Raw genomic sequence first — 18022 nt, 5'->3', positions numbered from 1 at the left:
CCTCCCGCGCCACGCCCCCCGCCGCGCACCCGCCATCGGCGCCCTCCTGGGCCGCGCTCGCGCCCCGCCCCCGACGTAGGCCCCGCCTCCGCAACGGACAACTGAAGGCGCTCTCCCAGGCCCCGCCCACGAACCACCACTCCCAGATAAGGTTCCACCCCTCTGTTAGCCCCGCCCCCGCCTGCGCTCCTCGCCCGCGACCACCTCCCGTACAAGCTCCTCCGCTTCCGGGGAGGCCTCGGCCGGGAGCGGAAGCAGGTCCGGCGGGGGGGCGGGGCGGTCGCGCGCAGCGCTCGGCGAGGCGGGGCTGGCCGGCGGGCCGGGCACAGATCCGTGGACGCTGGGCGGCGGCGAGCGTGGCCTGGCCCTTCCAACGGCGGGCGGCAGGTGGGTCCCTCCGCGGGACGAACGCGGGCGGCGGGAGGCCGGGGCGCTCAGGAGGGGAGGAGAAGGAGCTGTGGCGGCCCTGGGTCGAACTGGTGGTTACAGATGTCACTTTAGGGTCACCCCCTCTCGCCGTGTCGCTAACCGGGACCCCACCTCCTGGTTTGGATGGAAAGTCCACAGGATTTTAGGGTCCACGCCCACCGGACCCCAGCCCTTTGAAAGCAGGGCCCTTGCTTCTTGGTCCCCAGAGTCCCTGAGCAGTGGGCAGGGGCTGGGCGGGAGGCGTTGGCGTGTCCGCACTGCCCGCTGGGTGACTTCACGGCTGCATCTCCGCACTGGAGAGGGTCACAAAGCGCAGAATAAATTGCCAGGGATGCTCCCACCCAGAGCCACCGCTCATTTGTGGGTGAGGGTCCTCCAGTCTTTATTCACTTGTGCTCTTTGCCCCTTGCATCTTTCTTTTTAAACCATTTTTTAGAGACTCGGTTGATTTGCAGTGAGCTGCATGCATTCAGAGCGCACTGTTGGATGACATTTCGGCATAGGATACAGAAGCACCTCACATATTTCACACCCAACCGCCTGCCTGCACTTTGTGATTTTGGACTTGTTCTGTTACATTTCTTCTACATTCTCCCTCCACCCAGCAGAAAGTTCAGAGTCTCCTATGAGGCCACTTTACAGACTCAGCGCTGAGCGATACCAAGAATCCTGCCCTGGCCCATGTCAGGACGGGCCACTGCAGTCGCCCCACCAAAGTCCTGAGCGCCCATCCGCCCCCCCTTCCCCACCCCAAGTTTTAGTCTGTCAGTGACTGTTGTACTGATTACAGACTGAAGCTAGTGGAAGTCCTGGCTGCTCCACCCCTGCCCACACCCCAGGGCACCGTTTTTCTCCTCCCTTCCGGAGGCTCCCTTTGTTCACCACGAAACTGGAACCTGCTCTCCCCTTCCCAGGGTCCAAATCCAGCACCCACCTCAAACAGCACCCATCCCATTGCTTCGTCCTCCAACAGGTGGGTTTTCCCCCTTTTAAAACCTTCCAGAGCTGAGCGGTCCAGTGCAGCAGCCCCTGGCCTCGCGTGCTAGGGAGTGCCTGAAAAGTGGTCCAAACCGGGATGTGCCATCCGTGTAAAATCCGCACCAGTCTCCAGAGACTCGGTGTGTGTGGGGTGAGGGGACAAAATATTTCTTTAATATTGTCTATATTTGTTATGGTGTTAAAATGATATTTTGGCGCTCTTGGGTTAAACTGTTAGCAATGTTAAAGCCACCTGTTTCTTTTCATTTTTTTTACTTTCCAACATGGCTACCAAAAAGAAGTTACACACATGGTGTACGTTACACTTCAGTGCCTTCCGCGGCATTTAGTCTTTGGGCAAATAGATGTCCCACTCCTGCTCTCTTAGCGTTCGTCATTTTCTGCTTCCTGTCTGTGGCTTTAGCTATTTCTTAAATGGGGTGAGCAACTCAAAGGATTTAGCCAAGGGCTTGGTGTGTTGTAATTGGTGAATTCGTGTCAGCTGTAGTTTTTCTCTCAACAGACTGAATTTTTTGAGAGCAATTTCATGCTCACGGTATAACCGAGCAGGGGGCACAGGGACTTCCCGTATAACCCCTGCCCCCACGTGTGCGCCGCCTCCCACGTTACCAGCACCCCCGCCTGAGCGGGCGTCTGTGACAGGGGTGAGCCCACACTGTCACATCGCTGTCAGCCAGCATCCGTGTGCGTTAGGGTCCCTCTGGGTGCCGTGCGTTCTCTGGGCCTGGACAACTGTATACGGACGTGTATCCGTCATTTCATCACACGGAGTAGTCTCACTTCCCCAGAAACCCCCGGGCTCCACCTGTCCAGCTCTCCCTCACGAACCCCCCACCCCCGCAACCACCGGCCCTTTTGCTGGCCCCATAGCTCTGCTCCGACCTTTCCAGAGCGTCCCAGCGTTGGAAGCACAGCGTTGCCCTCTCAGAAAGGCTTTTCCCACTTCCCCTTGGTGACGCGCCTTTACGGTTCCTTGTGTCTTTCCGTGGCTTGGTGGTTTACTTTTTACTTCAGCCTCCCTGAAGGACAGACTGTTTTTCTCATCTTTAAACTCTCGAGCGTGGTGTTCGCACACCAGGCGCCCCAAATAGCTGCGACAAGTGGAGTTCTAAGTTCGCCTCTCTCAGCAAAAGCAGAAGTGGTTATTTTAGTCCCTGAGGGGGTTCGCGGAAGTGCTGTTTCAGTTTCAGGACTTTTTAGATGATTCGTATTCCTAACAAGTTTAAGGTGGTCTGTTTCATGTGTGATGACGTTCCAGAGCCAGCCAAGTTCATGGAAAAGTCAGCCATTAACTATCATCCCATCCCAGGAGCTTCTCTCCCTTCCCCGGGGCTTCTCGAAACAGAAGTTTAACAAAAATTCCCCAAGCAGCCGACCTGGAACTTGGGTTTTTACTCTGGGAAATTTTGGACATGCCCCAGCTGGTGAGCCCTGTTCCTGACTTCCTGGAATTTCGAGGTTGAGATTGCTTAAGCCAGAGAGGCGAATCCAACTTCAGGAACTGGGTTCTGGGAGGGAAGTGGTCATTCCTGCAGCTCCTTAGTCCCAAATGAGACGCCTGGGGCCAGTCATCCTCTGTGGGGGGCCATTCTGTGTACTGTGGGGTGTGGCGCAGCTTCCCTGGCCCCCCCAATGCCAGGAGAACCCCTAGTCGTGACAACCACAAATGCCCCCCAGACGTGGCCCCTGGGGCAGAGTCGCCCCCGTTGAGACCCAGGGCTGTAGCGGAGCGAGGCTGGGGCTCTTCTCAGCGCCTGGAGAGACTGCGATGCTTGATGGACGGCGCTCCGAGCAGGGACGCCCTCCCCGCAGACTGGGGTCAGTGCGAGTGCCGACGACCCTGATGTTAAAAGGAAGCTTGGACAGCCAGCAAGTGGGGGTGCATATGGGGTGCCGCTTCTCTTGTCTTCCCCTCGGTGACACGCAGGACGCTGGTCAGCGCAGAGCCGCAGCTCTTACAGCCTTGGGCCGAGTCCTCAGGAGGAAGAGTTACGACTCCTGCGGGGGGACACACCACCCATGACCTCCCCCTGTTTCTCCCCTTCTGGTCTCCCCGAGGCCCCGTTTTGTTGAGCACTAAATCCGTGCTGGTCCGCACGGGGAACTGAGACGGAGGGAGGGGTTGGAGGAGAACCGGCAGCGCTGGCCGGGGCACACCCAGCACCCCTCTCTCCGTCTCAGTGGAGACAGCCAGATTCAGAACCCCAGCCCCTCTCGCTTGCTGTGGGCTCGGCGCTCCCGGAGGCCCTGCTGGGGGGTCCTTGCCGCCGCTCTCCCAGCCTGTGGCGCGGCCGGCCAGAGTGGTCCTTCCTTGACCTGGAGACACGTCCCCGGCCTCTGCCTCTGTCAGATGGCTGTCTCCCTGTGTCATGTCCTCATCTCCCTCTTCTTGTAGGGACAGCAGCCGTGGCTTAGCGCCCACCCTCCTCCAGTGTGACCTCGTCTTAATTGCATCTGCAACGACCCCGTTTCTCAGCAGGGTTCCCTCACAGGGATTGAGGGTTAAGACTTGAACATGTCTTTCTGGGGGACGTGACTCAGCCCATAAAAGGGGGGTAGGAGGTGACTGCTGACGGGCACGGCATTTCTTGTGGGGCGAGGAGGATGTCCTGGAATTAGAGAGTGGTGACGGTTACACACTCTGATCTGACTAAAACCCGTTGGACTGTGTGCTTTGAAAGGATGGAATCTATCGTATGTGAGTTGTGTCTCAATTGGTTTTTGTTTTTAAAGAAAACCATCAACAGGAAGGCTGGGACACACAGAACCCCTCCAGAGCACCTTGGTCTTCGTGTGTGTCCTGCAGGGCGGTGGGCTGCCTCCCCACCCAGGGAGCCGTTGCAGTGTATAAAAATAAACATTTAGATGTTGAGAGACAGCCGTGGGGCACAACCACCTCTAACAGGACAGATCCTGGGCCTCGAGCATCTTCCAGCCAGACACTCAGGCTGCCAGGCCAGGGGCCCAGGTTTACATGCCGATCGATCCGGAACATGTAGGACCGACCTCGGAGGTTGGGGCCTGTCCCCAGAGAGTAAGTGTCGCAGCCCAGGCAGGATGTGGAGGCACCGGAAGGAAGTGGCGACTGGGCCAAGGTGCGGCGTGCCCCCCCCCCCCCAAGGCAGTTGCTTACAGGAACTGTGTTTTGTTTTCAGAAAAAGAAGGGAGGGTGGGTGTGTGCTGGGGCAGGGGAGCTTTGTCATCTGAACTTTGGCCACTCTGGGAGTTTCGAAGTGCCACACACATCTCATCTCCAGGAAGAACCTAGGGGAGGGAGCCCTTCGCGCTGGATTCCAAGAAGCCTGTCCTGGTTTTCCCCAGCGCCGTCCTTGGGGGCTTTCTAGGAAGAGCCAGGAGAAAGGAGCCCCAGAGACGGTACCTGGGGCAGCGTGGGGGCGTCTCCCGGTGCCTTGGCCTCCTGCATGCTTCTCAGGAAAAGGCGCTTTCTGGCGGCCGGCCACCTCTCCACCATGGGAGTGTATTTCTAATAGAAAGCTGTTTGCTTTTGATGGGAACTCTGCCCATCCAGGAAGTGTTTCAGAAAATCATTGCTTCCACTTAAAAAAAAAAATCTACTTTCTGAGGCGAAAGAAAGGCAGGCAGGAACCTTACAGGCCCCTTCCACCGCCCCGCCCCATCTTCCAGAACGATCTTGGCGTGGCGCTGGTGCAGGGCATGAAGGGCTGTAGGCAGACGTGGTCAACGGGCCCATGGAGCCCCCCACCCTCTCCTGTCGGGCAGGGCACATGTCCATAGGTGACGTCGTCGGGGATTAAACCCCCAAAACTGTCCCTGGAGAGGCCCCAAAAGAACCAGGAGGCAGCAGCTGGTCCCTGGCGGGCGGGCTGCGTTTCTCTGTGCGGTATGATTTCTCAGGGGCTGGCAGGCCAGCTGCAGGGCGGGTGAGGAGCCCGGATGGGCGGGCCACACAGAAGCGGCTCCGGGGGCTTTGCTTGCAGCTCCGCCCCGCTCTGTCTTCTCCTTGCCAAAGTCAGGCCGCGCTCCGCTCCTGCGGAAGGGCGTGCAGGGCCGAAGTAAGTCGCACAGGAGACATCGCCTTCCCTGGCACCAGCAGGTGGCAGGCGCTGGAAGGGGCGACTCTCGTCTCTAGCAGGACCAGTGCCCGGGGTAGCCTGAGAGATGCTCAGCTTGCAGGTGAATCACCTGGGCAGGTTCAGGGCCCCTTGGGCCGCAGGGTCCCCGCCTGGCGCGTCCGGCTCACATGCCCTCGGCACAGAGGGTCGGGGCGGGTTCAGGGTCCCTTTAATTAGTGCCTCCTGGTGGGGGTCTAAGGCTGAGCCTGTCGGGTCTTTCCATGTCGGGAGAGAAGCCAGCAGGTGGCAAGTTTCTGGCTGTACCCCATTCTCAGAGGGACCCCGTTCCTGCTGTCCAGGCCCTGGGCACCTGGGGCTGTGCCCACCCTACAGAAACAGGGAGAGTGGGAGCCGGAAGCACCCACACCAGCTCTGCAGGCATGCAGAGGGGCCTGTGAGGGAGCAGTCCAAGCCCGGGGGGGGGGGGTACCTGGCCCTGGCTTTGGGGTCAGACAGGTGGAAGCCTGAATAGTGGAGGGCGGGGGCCGTGGGGGCAGGTGGCCCGGCACAAGGGGCGAGGCTTCACCTGTCTGGCCGGAGTGTGAACTACAGCTCCTCCTGCCACCAGCTGTGTGGCTTAACTCTGACTTACCGATCACTAACTAGTTAGTACTGAGTCAAGCTCTTCTAACTCAGTGGTTCTCACCTGGGGTGGTTCTGCCCTCAGGAGACAGCTGTGGTTTTCAGGACTCAGGGGGCACCAGGGAGCCTGCCTCACACACACGCCAGTGCCCAGGACTGGCCCTGATGTCAGCAGTGCTGAGTCTGGGCCTCAGTCTTCCCATCTGTAAAGTGGGGGGGGGGCTCTGTTTTGCTCCGAGCTTTGCTCTGAGTGCCTCGCTGACACTTAGGTTTCACATGCAAGGAGTCATACACTATGTGTCCTTCTGTGTCTGCTTCTTTCGCTGAGCATCGTGCTCTCTGTTGGAGCGAGCGTCAGTGCGTCTCTCCTTTTCGCGGCTGAGTGATGTCCCAGTGTGTGGATCAGTTCACCTGCTGATGGGCGTTTGGGTGTCTCTACCTTTTGGCTATTGTGAGTCAGCTGCTGGGCATGTGTGTGTACAGGTTTTTGTGGGGACATGTGTTCTTACTTCTCTCAGGTGGGCTTTGAGGGGTGCACTGCTGGGTGAGACAGTAACTCGGTGTTTCTGTAACCAGGAGACTGTTGTCCACAGCAATGCCCCAGCTTATGTCCCCACCAGCAGTGCAGGAGGGCTCCGACCGCCCCGTGTCCTCACCAGCACCGCGATTCTCCTTTTGGCTAGCAGCCACCCTCGTGTAGGGGGTCCTTCCCCTCTTCACTGGGTCTCCTCCCACCCCCGGCTCCGTCCCCAGATGCTCAGCTTCTGTGACTGGCGAGTTCCCGCTGCCCTGAGCTGACCTTCCAGCACTCTGTCCAGTGGGGCCCAAAAGTGTGAAGGAGCTTCGCCTGCAGTCGCGGACTGAGGGCTCCAGGCCCGCGCGTGGGCAGGGCCTGAGCGACCCAGCTCAGTCAGCTGCGAGGTCTCCAGCCTGGCGCCCACCTGGGCTGTCTGCCTGGCCTCTGTCTGAGCTTCCTGCAGCTGCTGTAATAAGTCACCAGAGACTGTGGCCCAGGGGCACACAGATTGGTTAGCTCTCATGGTGCTGGAGGTCACGAGTCTGACCTGGGCTCAGTCCAGAGTTGGGCGGGGCTGGCCCCTCCGGAGGCTCCAGGGAGAAGCGGCTCCTGCCTCTTCCAGCTTCTAGAGGCTCCGCATCCCTGGCTCGCGGCCCCTCCCTCCATCCTCACCGCCAGCAGCGCAGCATCCCCCGTCTCTCTCTGACTCTGACCTCCCGCCTCCCTCTGATGAGGTCCCTGTGATGACACAGGGCCCCCAGGAAATCCAGGGTCACCCCCATCCCAGGGGCCTTAACCCAGTCCCACCTTCAGGATTCCCTCTGCCCCATGAGGTGACATGTCCTCAGGTCCCGGGACCAGGGCAGGGTGTCTCTGGGGCCGTCACTCTGCCGGCCAGGTCCTCCGCCCTGACCAGGGCAGGGAGGCTTCCATGCCGGATACTGCTGAGCCCTCTCAGGGAGGGGGTCGCTCCGCCCTCCATGCCCCTTCAGCCCCGCAGGGAGTCGCTCTAGAGGCTCAGCTCCAGTGCCATCCCCCTTCAGGCTGGAGCAAACTCTTGTTTTAAATTCTCCTAAGTCAGCTTCTGCATTGCTGCCCGGGCTCTGACGCCCCGGGCAGTGTCCCCTGGGCTAGAACATGGGTTCCAGCACTTTGCAGTATCTGTCTGTTTCTGGAATTAACCCGAAGGCTTTCGGAAGGCAGCGCGTCCAGCCAGACTGCTTCCTGGAACCAGTTCCCGTCTGACCCCGGCGACGGCCGAGGCTCCCCTTGATCCCAGTTCTAGAGGCGTCTGCCTGAAGGCAGAGCTGGGAGCCCTGGGCCTCTGGGAGACACTCTTCTTTCCCGCCCCACAAGGTGTGGAAGGACCGAGCTGGAGGAGACGCCGGGCTCCAGGATGTGGCGGTGGTGACTCAGCCCTTGCACTGGTGCCGCCCTCCACTCCCGGTCCCTCCGCCTGGGTCCCCAGTCCCGTGCGCTGCCGGGATGACCAGACTCGCCAGCCTCGGGCCCCGCCTGCCTGGAACTGCTTCTCTGTCACCGAGGTCGACCTGGCGCTGACATCCATTCTCTGGGGGTGAGGGGTCTCTGCAGAAGGACATGAGGCCCACTGCAGACATGGGGCATCCCGAACAGGGGTTTAGTATCAGGTAGTGGGTAAGCGGGTGCTTACTAAACCAGGGGGCCTGGCCCTGGGTGGGCAGAGGCGTCTGCTTCCACTTCCCCTCCGAGCTGACTTTCCCTTCTGCAGCCGCTCCTGGAGGAGCTCCCGGGAGCCCCACCCCCACCCCCGCTCTGTCCCAGCCACGTCCACCCCCTCGGGAAGGCACATCCACCCAGGCCACAGACGAGAGCAAGGGGCGGCGGGCTAGTCACAGCCGTGGTGGTGACAGGGCTGGCGCCATGACTGGTCCCGAGTGTGAGCCTCTCCCCACCAAACAGGGGAGACTGGGTGCGGGGAGGAGCTGGGGAGGAGCTTGGGGGGGTCATGCAGTCACAGCAGGGGCAGCCCCCACGCCAGGGCCTTGTCCCCAGAGACGGGTGTCACAAGACTGGACCAGCTCGTGGAAGAGTCTTCACTTAGTGGTCCACTGGGGTGACCATCTAGTGTCCCCCGGAATTCATAACCACCATCAGAAATGGAGTCTTTGCAGATGTCAGAATGGTAGGATGAGATCTCACTGGGTTACAGTGGGCCCCGAACCAGTGATGAGATTCGGACAGGAGACACAGGGAGGAACAGATAAAACAGGAATGTATTCCCTCCCAGCTCTGGAGGCCAGAAGCCCGAAATCCGGCTGCTTCCTCCTGAGGCTCTGAGGAGGCACCCATCGCTGGCCTCTCTCCAGGCTTTACCAGTGCCAGCAGTCCTTGGTGTCGCTCGGCTTGTAGAGTCATCACCCCGTCCCTGAGTCTGTCATCACACAGCCTCCCCATGTCTGTCTGCTCTTACAGGGACACTCGTCATTGGATCTCAGGCCCCCCGGATAATTTCGGACGAGGGCATCCCAGGATCCTTAACTCAGTCGCGTCTGTAAAGACGCTTTCTCCTGATGGGGTCCCGCTCCTGGGTCCCAGGGAGGTGGACGTCTCTTTGTAGAGGCCACCACTTAACCTGCTGGGGTCAGCCTCGGCCCAAGTGCGGGTCTCCGCGCGCTCTCTCTTGCTTTACAGGAAGCCCCCGGGCGGGGAGGGGATGCCACCAGCTCTGAGTTGTGGGGGGCCCAGCTCAGCGTCTGCTCTAAGGCAGGCAGACGTGCCCGGGGCAGTCTGCATCCTTTTGGTGAAACTCAAAACCACACGTCCAGGGAGCGTCCCCAGTCCACCCACTGGTGCTTCCAGAACAGGGTTCAGGGGACAGGCGATGAGTCTTCCTCTGTGTATTCCAGGTCTGGGGCAACCGTCCTGTCTCAAGCGTCCCACCTGGCCGTCCCTGCAGAGGCCTGCCTGGAGGCCGCCTGTAGAGTGCGGGCAAGATGTCCAACCCCTTCCTCAAGCAAGTCTTCAACAAGGACAAGACCTTCCGGCCCAAGCGCAAGTTCGAGCCAGGCACCCAGCGCTTCGAGCTGCACAAGAAGGCGCAGGCATCGCTGAATGCGGGGCTGGACCTGAAGCTGGCCGTGCAGCTACCGGCCGGTGAGGAGCTCAACGACTGGGTGGCCGTGCACGTGGTGGACTTCTTCAACCGCGTCAACCTCATCTACGGCACCATCAGCGACGGCTGCACCGAGCGTTCCTGCCCCATCATGTCGGGCGGCCCCAAGTACGAGTACCGCTGGCAGGACGAGCACCGCTTCCGCCGGCCCACGGCGCTGTCGGCCCCCCGGTACATGGACCTGCTCATGGACTGGATCGAGCTGCAGATCAACGACGAGGGGGTCTTCCCCACCAGCGTCGGTGAGTCGGTGGGCAGGCGGGCACCACACGCTCCTCTGGCTTTTTATTAACAGCTTTATCAGGATAGAATCCACACACCGTGGAAGCCGCCCCCTGAAAGTGCACAGTTCGGTGGCATTTTAGTACGTTCACAGCCTTGTGCACCTGTCAGCTCTAATTCCGTCCCCCCGAAAGCACCCCCTCCCCAGCCCCTGGCAGCCAGGAGCCCCTCTGTGTGTCTGCGGACTGGCCTGTTCTGGACGTCCCACGTCCATGGAGTCACACGCTGTGTGTCCTTCTGTGTCTGCTTCTCTCCCTGAGCTCGTGATCCCAGGGTCCGTCCCCGTGGGAGCGGGTGTCAGGGCTGCTCTCCTTTTCGTGGCTGAGTGATGCTCCCGTGTGTGGAGGGACCACGTTTGGCTTCAAGTTAAGGGTCTTGAGATGGGGAGATTATTCTGGATTATCTGGGTGAGCCCTAAATGGCATCGCAGGGGCCCTGCGGGAGGCAGACACACAGCAGGATGGAAGGCGGTGAGACAGTGGAGGATGGGGTCCTGAGCCCAGAGAAGGCAGGAGAGGGATTCTCCCTGGAGCCTCCGGAGGAGCCACCCCCACACCTCCGCTTGGGCCTGGGGCGCCCTGGGGGCTCTTGGCCTCTGGAACTGTGGGAGAATTCACGCGTTGTCCTGAGCTACTGAGTAGTGGTAACTTGTCACAGCGGCCCCGGGAGGCTCAGCAGATGCTGTTCCCATGTCACCAGGTCGTCACAGTGTCCTAGCAAGTTGGCCCTTGGCCGCAGGCAGGCTCTGTGCCTGGCGGAGTTTCTCAGCACCCCCGCCCCCGCCCAAACCCCACTCTCTGTACAGTGAACAGGGCTGGATCTGGTGGGGGGGCTTGCAGGGACCCACTTGGGAAAAGGCCATCCCAAAATAGATTCCTGGGCAGTCCCCATCAGGTTCGGGGTCTGAGTCTGCACGTGCTCCCTGTTGTTCTGGCTCACAGCCTTGCTGGGACCCCCTAAACCCTAGCCCCAGCTCCTGAGGGGCCCACATCTGGGAATTCAGGCCCCGAGTGCCTCTAGTCAGCTCCTTGCTCCCAGAAGGTGAATTCCAGGCATCTTACCAAAGAGGCCACCACAACAAGGAGACAAGTGAGTTTGGTGGTCGTTACCCAGCTGCCCAGCGAGGGTCAGGCTCTGGTGCACAAACACATCATGGGTTCTGGGGCTGCTCCCGCCTTCCCTGGGGCCCGCCTGGCCCAGGCTGCACCTTCTAGCCCTGTCCGTAGACCTCAGGGCCAGCTACACTGGAAGCTCTTCAGGGCCCTTCGGCCTGTTATGACCCCCGGCCCGGCAAGCGGCTGAAATGCTTCTTTGCTCATCTGTGGTGCTTCTCAGGACCAGAGCCTGCCACGCACCCCTCAAGGTTAGACTTGTGGCCAGGCAAAGAAAGGGCGGGGTCCACAGCCTTCCCCGTGGAGGGCCCGGTCGTAGGTCTTTCTGGTTTCGCAGCCCAGGTGGTCCGTGTGGGCTACCCGGTCTGCATGTAGCCTGAGAGCCACCCTAGATGATAGATAAACAGACAAGTGTGCGTGAGGAGTAGGCCTGCATTCCAGTAAAACTTTATTTACAGAAGCAGGCAGTGGGCGGGACTCATGACCCCATGTGAGAGCATGGTTGCAAGCGTGGGCAGTGCAGTTCTGGAAGATTCGTTTCTAGGCCCTTCTACAGGGCTGCTGCCCCACCTACCCCCAGGGTGGGATGTCTCCTGGCACCCCCTGCAGGAGAGAGGAGCAGGGGATGGGGTGCCAGCCACGTCAGGCCCAGGACCCGGCAAAGCTGGAGCCGACCCGTGCGCTCCGTCGCCTTCCTTGCCGCTGAGCACTCTGTGCGCCCCTGAATTTGTGGCTGTTAGACGGCTTTCCCTTATGGGGGTCCCCCGCCCTGGAGGCGATGTCCCACCATGTGGTTTTCAAAGGTCTTCACTGACAGCGTGTGCGCCTCAGACACCCGTGAACGTGGTGTCTCGAGGGTCAGGCATTCCTCCCGAGGGATCTTGGGAGAAAACCCAGAGGCCTCGCTGATGCTGACTGCACCTTCTGCGCGTAGACCCCCAGGAGCCGCTGGGCCCTGTTGCCTGGAACAGACGTTCACAGGGGCTTCGGGACAACAGAATATAAGTCCCATCATTGCTCAGGCCGGGAGGGGTCGCCTGGCCTGGGGCACCTGGCGCAGCAGGACGGAAGCCGGGTAGACGCCTGGTGGTGGGGAGCTTCTCTTTCCCGCTTGCCTTCCACCCCGGCGCGCCGGCAGCCTTTCCGCGCGGGCTCGTCTCCCATCCCGGACTGGGTGCGGGCTGTCCCCAGTCCCACCGCAGACACAGCGTGGGAGCCTCCCCGCTCGCCCACCTCCAGGCACTTGCCTGGACGTCTCTGGAGCCTTTCCTCGCCGACCTCAGGGCCGGGAGACGCAGCGCCGTCCAGGGGCTGGCGGTTCCGTCTTCCAGGAGCACGTGCCCGGCGCACCGTGCCTGTCCCCGCAGTGCTGGCGGCTCCACGTGTCCTACCCCTGGGCCCAGGCCCCCTGCCCGGTTGCACTGGGCAGACGGAGTGAGCACGAGGCGTCTGTCCTGTGGGAGGAGAGGACGTGGGTGGGGGCCGGCCCCCTCAGGGCCGCTGGGTCTGCGAGTCCTACGGGGTGTGTGTGTTGTGCTGTGACTTTAAAAATAGAAAGAAAACATTCAGTTCAGTCTTAGGAGGAGTTACAGTCTACTGTATACAGGCAGTTAAGTTCAGATTTAAGTAGTAACAGTGAAACACGTTTACAGGGAGAGGTATGAATACATTAAGTGAAAAATACCAAATGTCAAAAAACGTTTTGTCTGAGTTGTCCCGTTCTACACAGAAAGTACACGTAGCTAGGAACAGACGCACAGAAGCCTGTGGGCTCACCCAGGCCCAGCGGGCGGCGGGTCCCCGCTGGCTGGGCGCTCTGGCTCTGAGCTGGCGCCGGCAAGGCCGGGGGTGCGTCCCGTGAGGGCTGGCCCCGCGGCCGGGCTTTACCAGTGAGCATCCCCGGTCGCGCCCCGGGAGCTGTGGGGGAGCAGCCGGCGGCGGGGAGGGCCGGCGGGCCCCCGCTGAGCCGCCCTGCCGCCCCCCACCCCCGCCCGCCCGCCCAGGCACGCCGTTCCCCAGGAACTTCCTGCAGGTGGTGAGGAAGATCCTGTCCCGGCTCTTCCGCGTGTTCGTGCACGTCTACATCCACCACTTCGACCGCATCGCGCAGCTCGGCTCCGAGGCCCACGTCAACACCTGCTACAAGCACTTCTACTACTTTGTCACCGAGTTTGGCCTCATCGACACCAAGGAGCTGGAGCCGCTGGTGAGCCGGGTTCCTCCTGTCCCCACCCCTGCTGGGGGCGCCCCCAGTGACACCAGACCCCGGTCCTGGGGGGCTCCTGCCTGCAGCTGCCCCCGCTTTCCCTGGAGCCCCCACCCCCACCGCCACACCCTCCTGCCATGCCCACTCTTGCACGGGAGGCTTTTCTGTTTTAATTTTTAAAAATTGTGTGTGTGGGAGGAGGTAAGGAGATTTATTTATTTTCAGAGGAGGCACTGGGGATTGAACCCAGGACCTCATGCATGATAAGCACATGTTCTGCAATTTGAGCTATTCCCTACCCGCTCTGGTTTTAATTGAGGTAAAATTTACATAATGTAGAATCAGTCGTTGTGAGGTGAACAATTCAGTGGTGTTCAGACCATTCACAGACTGTGCAGCCACCACTTCTGATAAGTTCCAGAACCTTCCATCCCCCAGAAGCAGCCCCACCCCCATTAGCTGTCACCCTAGCCCCTGCAATCACTAATCTGATCTGTCTCGGGGGATTTGCTGCTTTGGCCACTGTTGACCCCACCCTGGAGATGGGATGGTTCAGGTCACCTGGGCTGTGACGTGGAGCCGGGCTGTGCCACGGCGGTCCCCAGTGGCTTTGAGCAGGACCTGCGAGTCACAGGACACAGGTGGCTGCTCTCCTAGTGCCCACCAGCTGCAGCCACTGTTCACCAGGGTGGAGAACACCCCCCAGGGTGATTATAGGGGTGTGGGAGCACCTCCGTGCCCCTCTCTGGGCATCTCCCCAGGTCGAAAGTGCTGGAACGATCCAGGGCCCGCCGGAACCAGGGAGACTGAGATCCGAACTCTGCGTCCCCATTCAGAAACTTCTCAAAACATCTTTGTGTAACTGTTTCACTTTTGTGTGTTCCCTCACAGGCCCTGCCTATCAGTTAGCGAGTTTCCAGAGTTAAAGTTCGAGTGCACATGCCAAGTGGGGAAGGGGTTTTATGCTGGGGTCAAGGAATGTTCTGGAACGAGATAGAAGCGGGGGTTGGGCACAGCTGCGGAGTGGGTGCCGCTTTACACGGCTCGCTTTGTGGGACTCTCAGCTCAGCAGGCACTACACGTGTTGTGCCCTCGCACTTGCTTTCTTCACCTCGGTGGCATACCCCTCTTCTCCCCCCTTGGCGCTCAGAGCCCTTCCTGGAGGCAGACCCCCCGCCCCGGCCTGCGGCGCGCTGCTGGCCGTCCTGCTCTCTGTGAGGCCTCTGTTAAACAAGGCCTGTGGGCCCTTGAGACCGTGCCCCCCGGCCTCCCTCTTGCCTTTGGTTTCCTGATGTGGGTATCTGCTGTGCTGATTGTTCCTAACAGAAAGAAATGACCGCACGGATGTGCCACTGAGAGCCCGCGGCCCTGCTGTCACCAATGCCGCACCTGGGGGACACTCCGACTCTGGAGCTGTATCTCCGGAACCAGGACCCATGTGTTCTGATCCAGCGAGCTCTGCCGCTGGGGTTGTGTCCTTGCTTCAGTTCCAAGGTGGCAGCAGCTGTGGAGCCCCACGCCATGGCACGTGGCCTCCCTGAGCCTGTCTCTGCTGTCTCGGGGGAGGCTGAACTTGAACTCTGCGATTCTGTGCGTTGTGAGCAACCAGGAGAACCCACTTCGCTTGTAAACCACTTGCACCTGCCTCGAGGCTGGAGCTGCGGCCGGGCCTCCGGCCACCCACCTGGGGCCTGTCTCCTCAGCAGCCTGCTCGGTCTGGGGCCCTGGGGCCTGACCATCGAGGCTGGGATAGGTGATCCACGCCCTGGCCCCGAGTCCGGTTCCCAGCGGCCAGGCTCCGTCCTCCCCGCAGCCTCCCCAGCCCACTTCCATTCCCCGGTTCCTCCCAGAGGCTCGGCCCGTCTGCCTGCTTCTCGAGCCCACGCCCGCATCCCACGTCCCTGTGGCCCCTTCGTGTCCCGTGAAGGGTTGAATCCTTGGCTGCATTTACCACTGCCATGAGATGTTACAGGGGAGGGGAGCGTGTTTTACCTACAAACAGTGAGTGCCCCTCCCTGGAAAAATGTCCCCTTTGTGTCACAAACGACAGGATGACTCCATGGAACGCCTCTCCTCCAGGATTGGGACCTTTGAGTTTCACCGAATGTTTCGCTAGAACCGGCCTTTGCACGTGCCCACCAACTTCACGCTGAAGCCCTCTGGGGTGCGGCACCCCTGTGGCTACAGGACCAAAACCCCACACCATCTCCCCGCAGAGCCTCGGGAGGTGGGACCGCACTGCGGTGGCCACAGAAGCCACGCCCAGCCCCCCCCCAAAGGCATCCTGGGTGGCCTCTGCCTCAGGCCACACAGACTCTGAGTACCTCTGGGTGTCTGGGATGCTCACATTGAGGGGGTCACCGCCACCACCCAACACCAACACAGATCAAGTGCAATTAACGCAACCTGGGCCTCTGTCCCTTCAGAAGCCGCTGGAGTCCGCCTCTCGGAGGCCTTGGGAGGTGGCCCTGAAGGACTTCAGGAAACCGGCTGATCGGCTGATCGAATGTAGCTCCTTTTAAATGCAGAACCATGACCAAATGCCATAACCACTGTGCCCTCCAGGTCACCGGCCAGGTGGGGGAAGGAGGTGGGACGGGAGGACAGAGGGTCCCCTGCCCCCTCCCTCACCCCAGCGTGTTCCCACACGATCAGCAGAATAAACTGTACTGTCTCCTGACCTGCAGTTGCTGCTTATTTCTGTATTTCTGGCGGGAGGGCCTGGCATTGGGACATGTTGCCACCATTGTCACCAGGGTGCCCTCGTCCCCAGGGGCAAGGAAATCTTAGATGTCACCATGGTTGGTGGCCCGCCCAGTAGATAACCGTGCGTGCAGTGTGGGTGGGGCCAGAATTTCCTGGAGTGCAGGGCGGGACGACTAAGACAGGTGACTGGAGAACAGGTGGAGAGGCACCCACCTCCCTCCGCGCTCCAGCTGTGTCTCGTCTTGCCTTCAGCACTGAACACGCGTGATTCTGTCTGCCTCTTTGTTACATAAAAAAAGAAGTTTCCAGAAAACTTTGAACTGTGTGCAGAAGAACAGAATGAGAGGGAACAGACAGGGGTGGCTTCTGTCTCAGCCCTGTCCTCGCTGGCCTGCGACCTTGGTCTGTGATTACTTTACCTCAGAACTTTTTCTTACGTGTGAAAGATGGGATCAGTTACTCTCAGGGGCCCCTTTCAAACAGAAAACTTAACGGCGGAGCAGGAGGTCGGCCGTAGCCGGAAGGTCCTTTGCGAGGCTGGCTGGGGCCTGTGCCTGGCGGGTGGCCTCCAGCCCAGCGTGGAGCTTCCTGCCCCTAGAGGGCGCGCCGTCCCCGTCGGAGGGAGAGTATCTCCAGCATGAATTCTCTGTTACTTGGAAACACCTTCCAAAGAAGCCAGTTCCTTACCCTTTGATTTTGCAAATGCACCACAAAGATTTCCAGGACCAGTTTAAAATCTGAGGAGCTGTTACTGTTATTTGGAACAACAGCCCCTGAAGACGTCCACATCCTGATCCCAGGACCTGAGGACATGTCACCTCACCAGGCAGAGGGGACTCTGCAGGTGGGGTTAAGTTAAGGCCCCTGGGATGGGGGTGACCCTGGATTCCCCAGGGGGGCCCCGTGCCATCACAGGGTCCTCATCAGAGGGAGGCGGGAGGTCAGAGTCAGAGAGAGACGGGGGATGCTGCGCTGCTGGCGGTGAGGATGGAGGGCGGGCCGCGAGCCAGGGATGCGGCGCCTCTAGAAGCTGGAAGAGGCAGGAGCCGGTTCTCCCTGGAGCCTCAGGAGGGATGAGCCCCGCCCACACCTGAATTGAGCTCCGTGAAACCCATTTTGGACTTGTGAGCTCCAGAACTTTAAGGGAATAAATGTGTATTATTTAAGTCACAGCGTTTGTGGTGACTTACTACAGCAGCCACAGGAAACTCATACACCCTTCAGAAGGAAATGTTTTGTACACAGAATGCCTGCGACCCGCTGACTTGGGCTGCCTGGAATGCAAGAATTAGGCAGGCCAACTTCTGAGCAACTCCTCCCTCCACGGGCCTGAGACTCGCTCATTCTCACAGGATGGTTCATCCCAAAACGTGTCCAACCAGAAGAGGTAAGGGGGGCAGGGGCTGGTGTCTGGAAGTCTGGCCTGGTGGTGGAAGGAAGCAGCTAGCTGGCTCGGACAAAACCCGCTGGTCCTGGCCAACGTGGGAGGGGCTGCCCCTCAGGAATGACCGTGGACTTGCCTCATCCCAACAGGCCTGACAAAGAAGGGCAGGACAGCCTGGAGGCAGCCTCCGGGGGGCCCGTAAGAGATGTTCTTCCAGGAAGTCGACAACTACCAGCAGGACATCTGAGAAGATCCGAGCCCTCTGCGCTAGAGGTTTCCGGACTGGATGGAGCAGGCATGGTCCTAGACCCATGCTCTCCACTCCAGAGTCTGATAGCTGGTCCCCGTCTTGACCACCCAACGCAGAGGCGGGGAGTTGGCCCTGGGGGCACAGAGGGAGGGTTTGAAAACCTCAGATATGCTTGTCTCTCTGCTGAGATCATGCTTCGAGGGGTGTCCCCTAACGTAATGAAGCCCCGCCCGGTTGTTCATTGTTTCACAGCTACGATACGTATCCCTCCAGCTGAGTATTTATACACATCCTTAACTGTTGACGC

At 60.2% G+C, this 18022-nt stretch overlaps 1 protein-coding gene across 6 annotated transcripts; it reads left to right on the top strand.

Annotated features, from left to right (window-relative positions):
- Positions 1 to 237: 237 nt before the first annotated feature.
- Positions 238 to 16055, top strand: MOB3A (MOB kinase activator 3A). Of its 6 annotated transcripts, none has more exons than XM_031438210.2 (4): positions 238 to 387; positions 9510 to 10017; positions 13202 to 13375; positions 14702 to 16055. In XM_031438210.2, the coding sequence occupies exons 2-4, from the start codon at positions 9597 to 9599 to the stop codon at positions 14914 to 14916; spliced, it is 810 nt and encodes a 269-aa protein (XP_031294070.2). In that variant the 5' UTR covers positions 238 to 387; positions 9510 to 9596; the 3' UTR covers positions 14917 to 16055. The 6 variants fall into 6 exon arrangements, with proteins under 6 accessions (XP_031294070.2, XP_064335739.1, XP_064335735.1 ...); XM_064479669.1 differs by having other exon boundaries at positions 13173 to 13375; positions 14702 to 14867; XM_064479665.1 differs by lacking the exon at positions 238 to 387 and adding an exon at positions 1181 to 1402.
- Positions 16056 to 18022: the final 1967 nt, after the last annotated feature.

The sequence above is a fragment of the Camelus dromedarius genome, chromosome 27, assembly GCF_036321535.1.
Source record: "Camelus dromedarius isolate mCamDro1 chromosome 27, mCamDro1.pat, whole genome shotgun sequence".
In the NCBI taxonomy this organism is placed as follows: domain Eukaryota; kingdom Metazoa; phylum Chordata; class Mammalia; order Artiodactyla; family Camelidae; genus Camelus; species Camelus dromedarius.
Note: the sequence above shows the minus strand (reverse complement) of the source record. Positions and strands in the feature narration are given on the sequence as shown.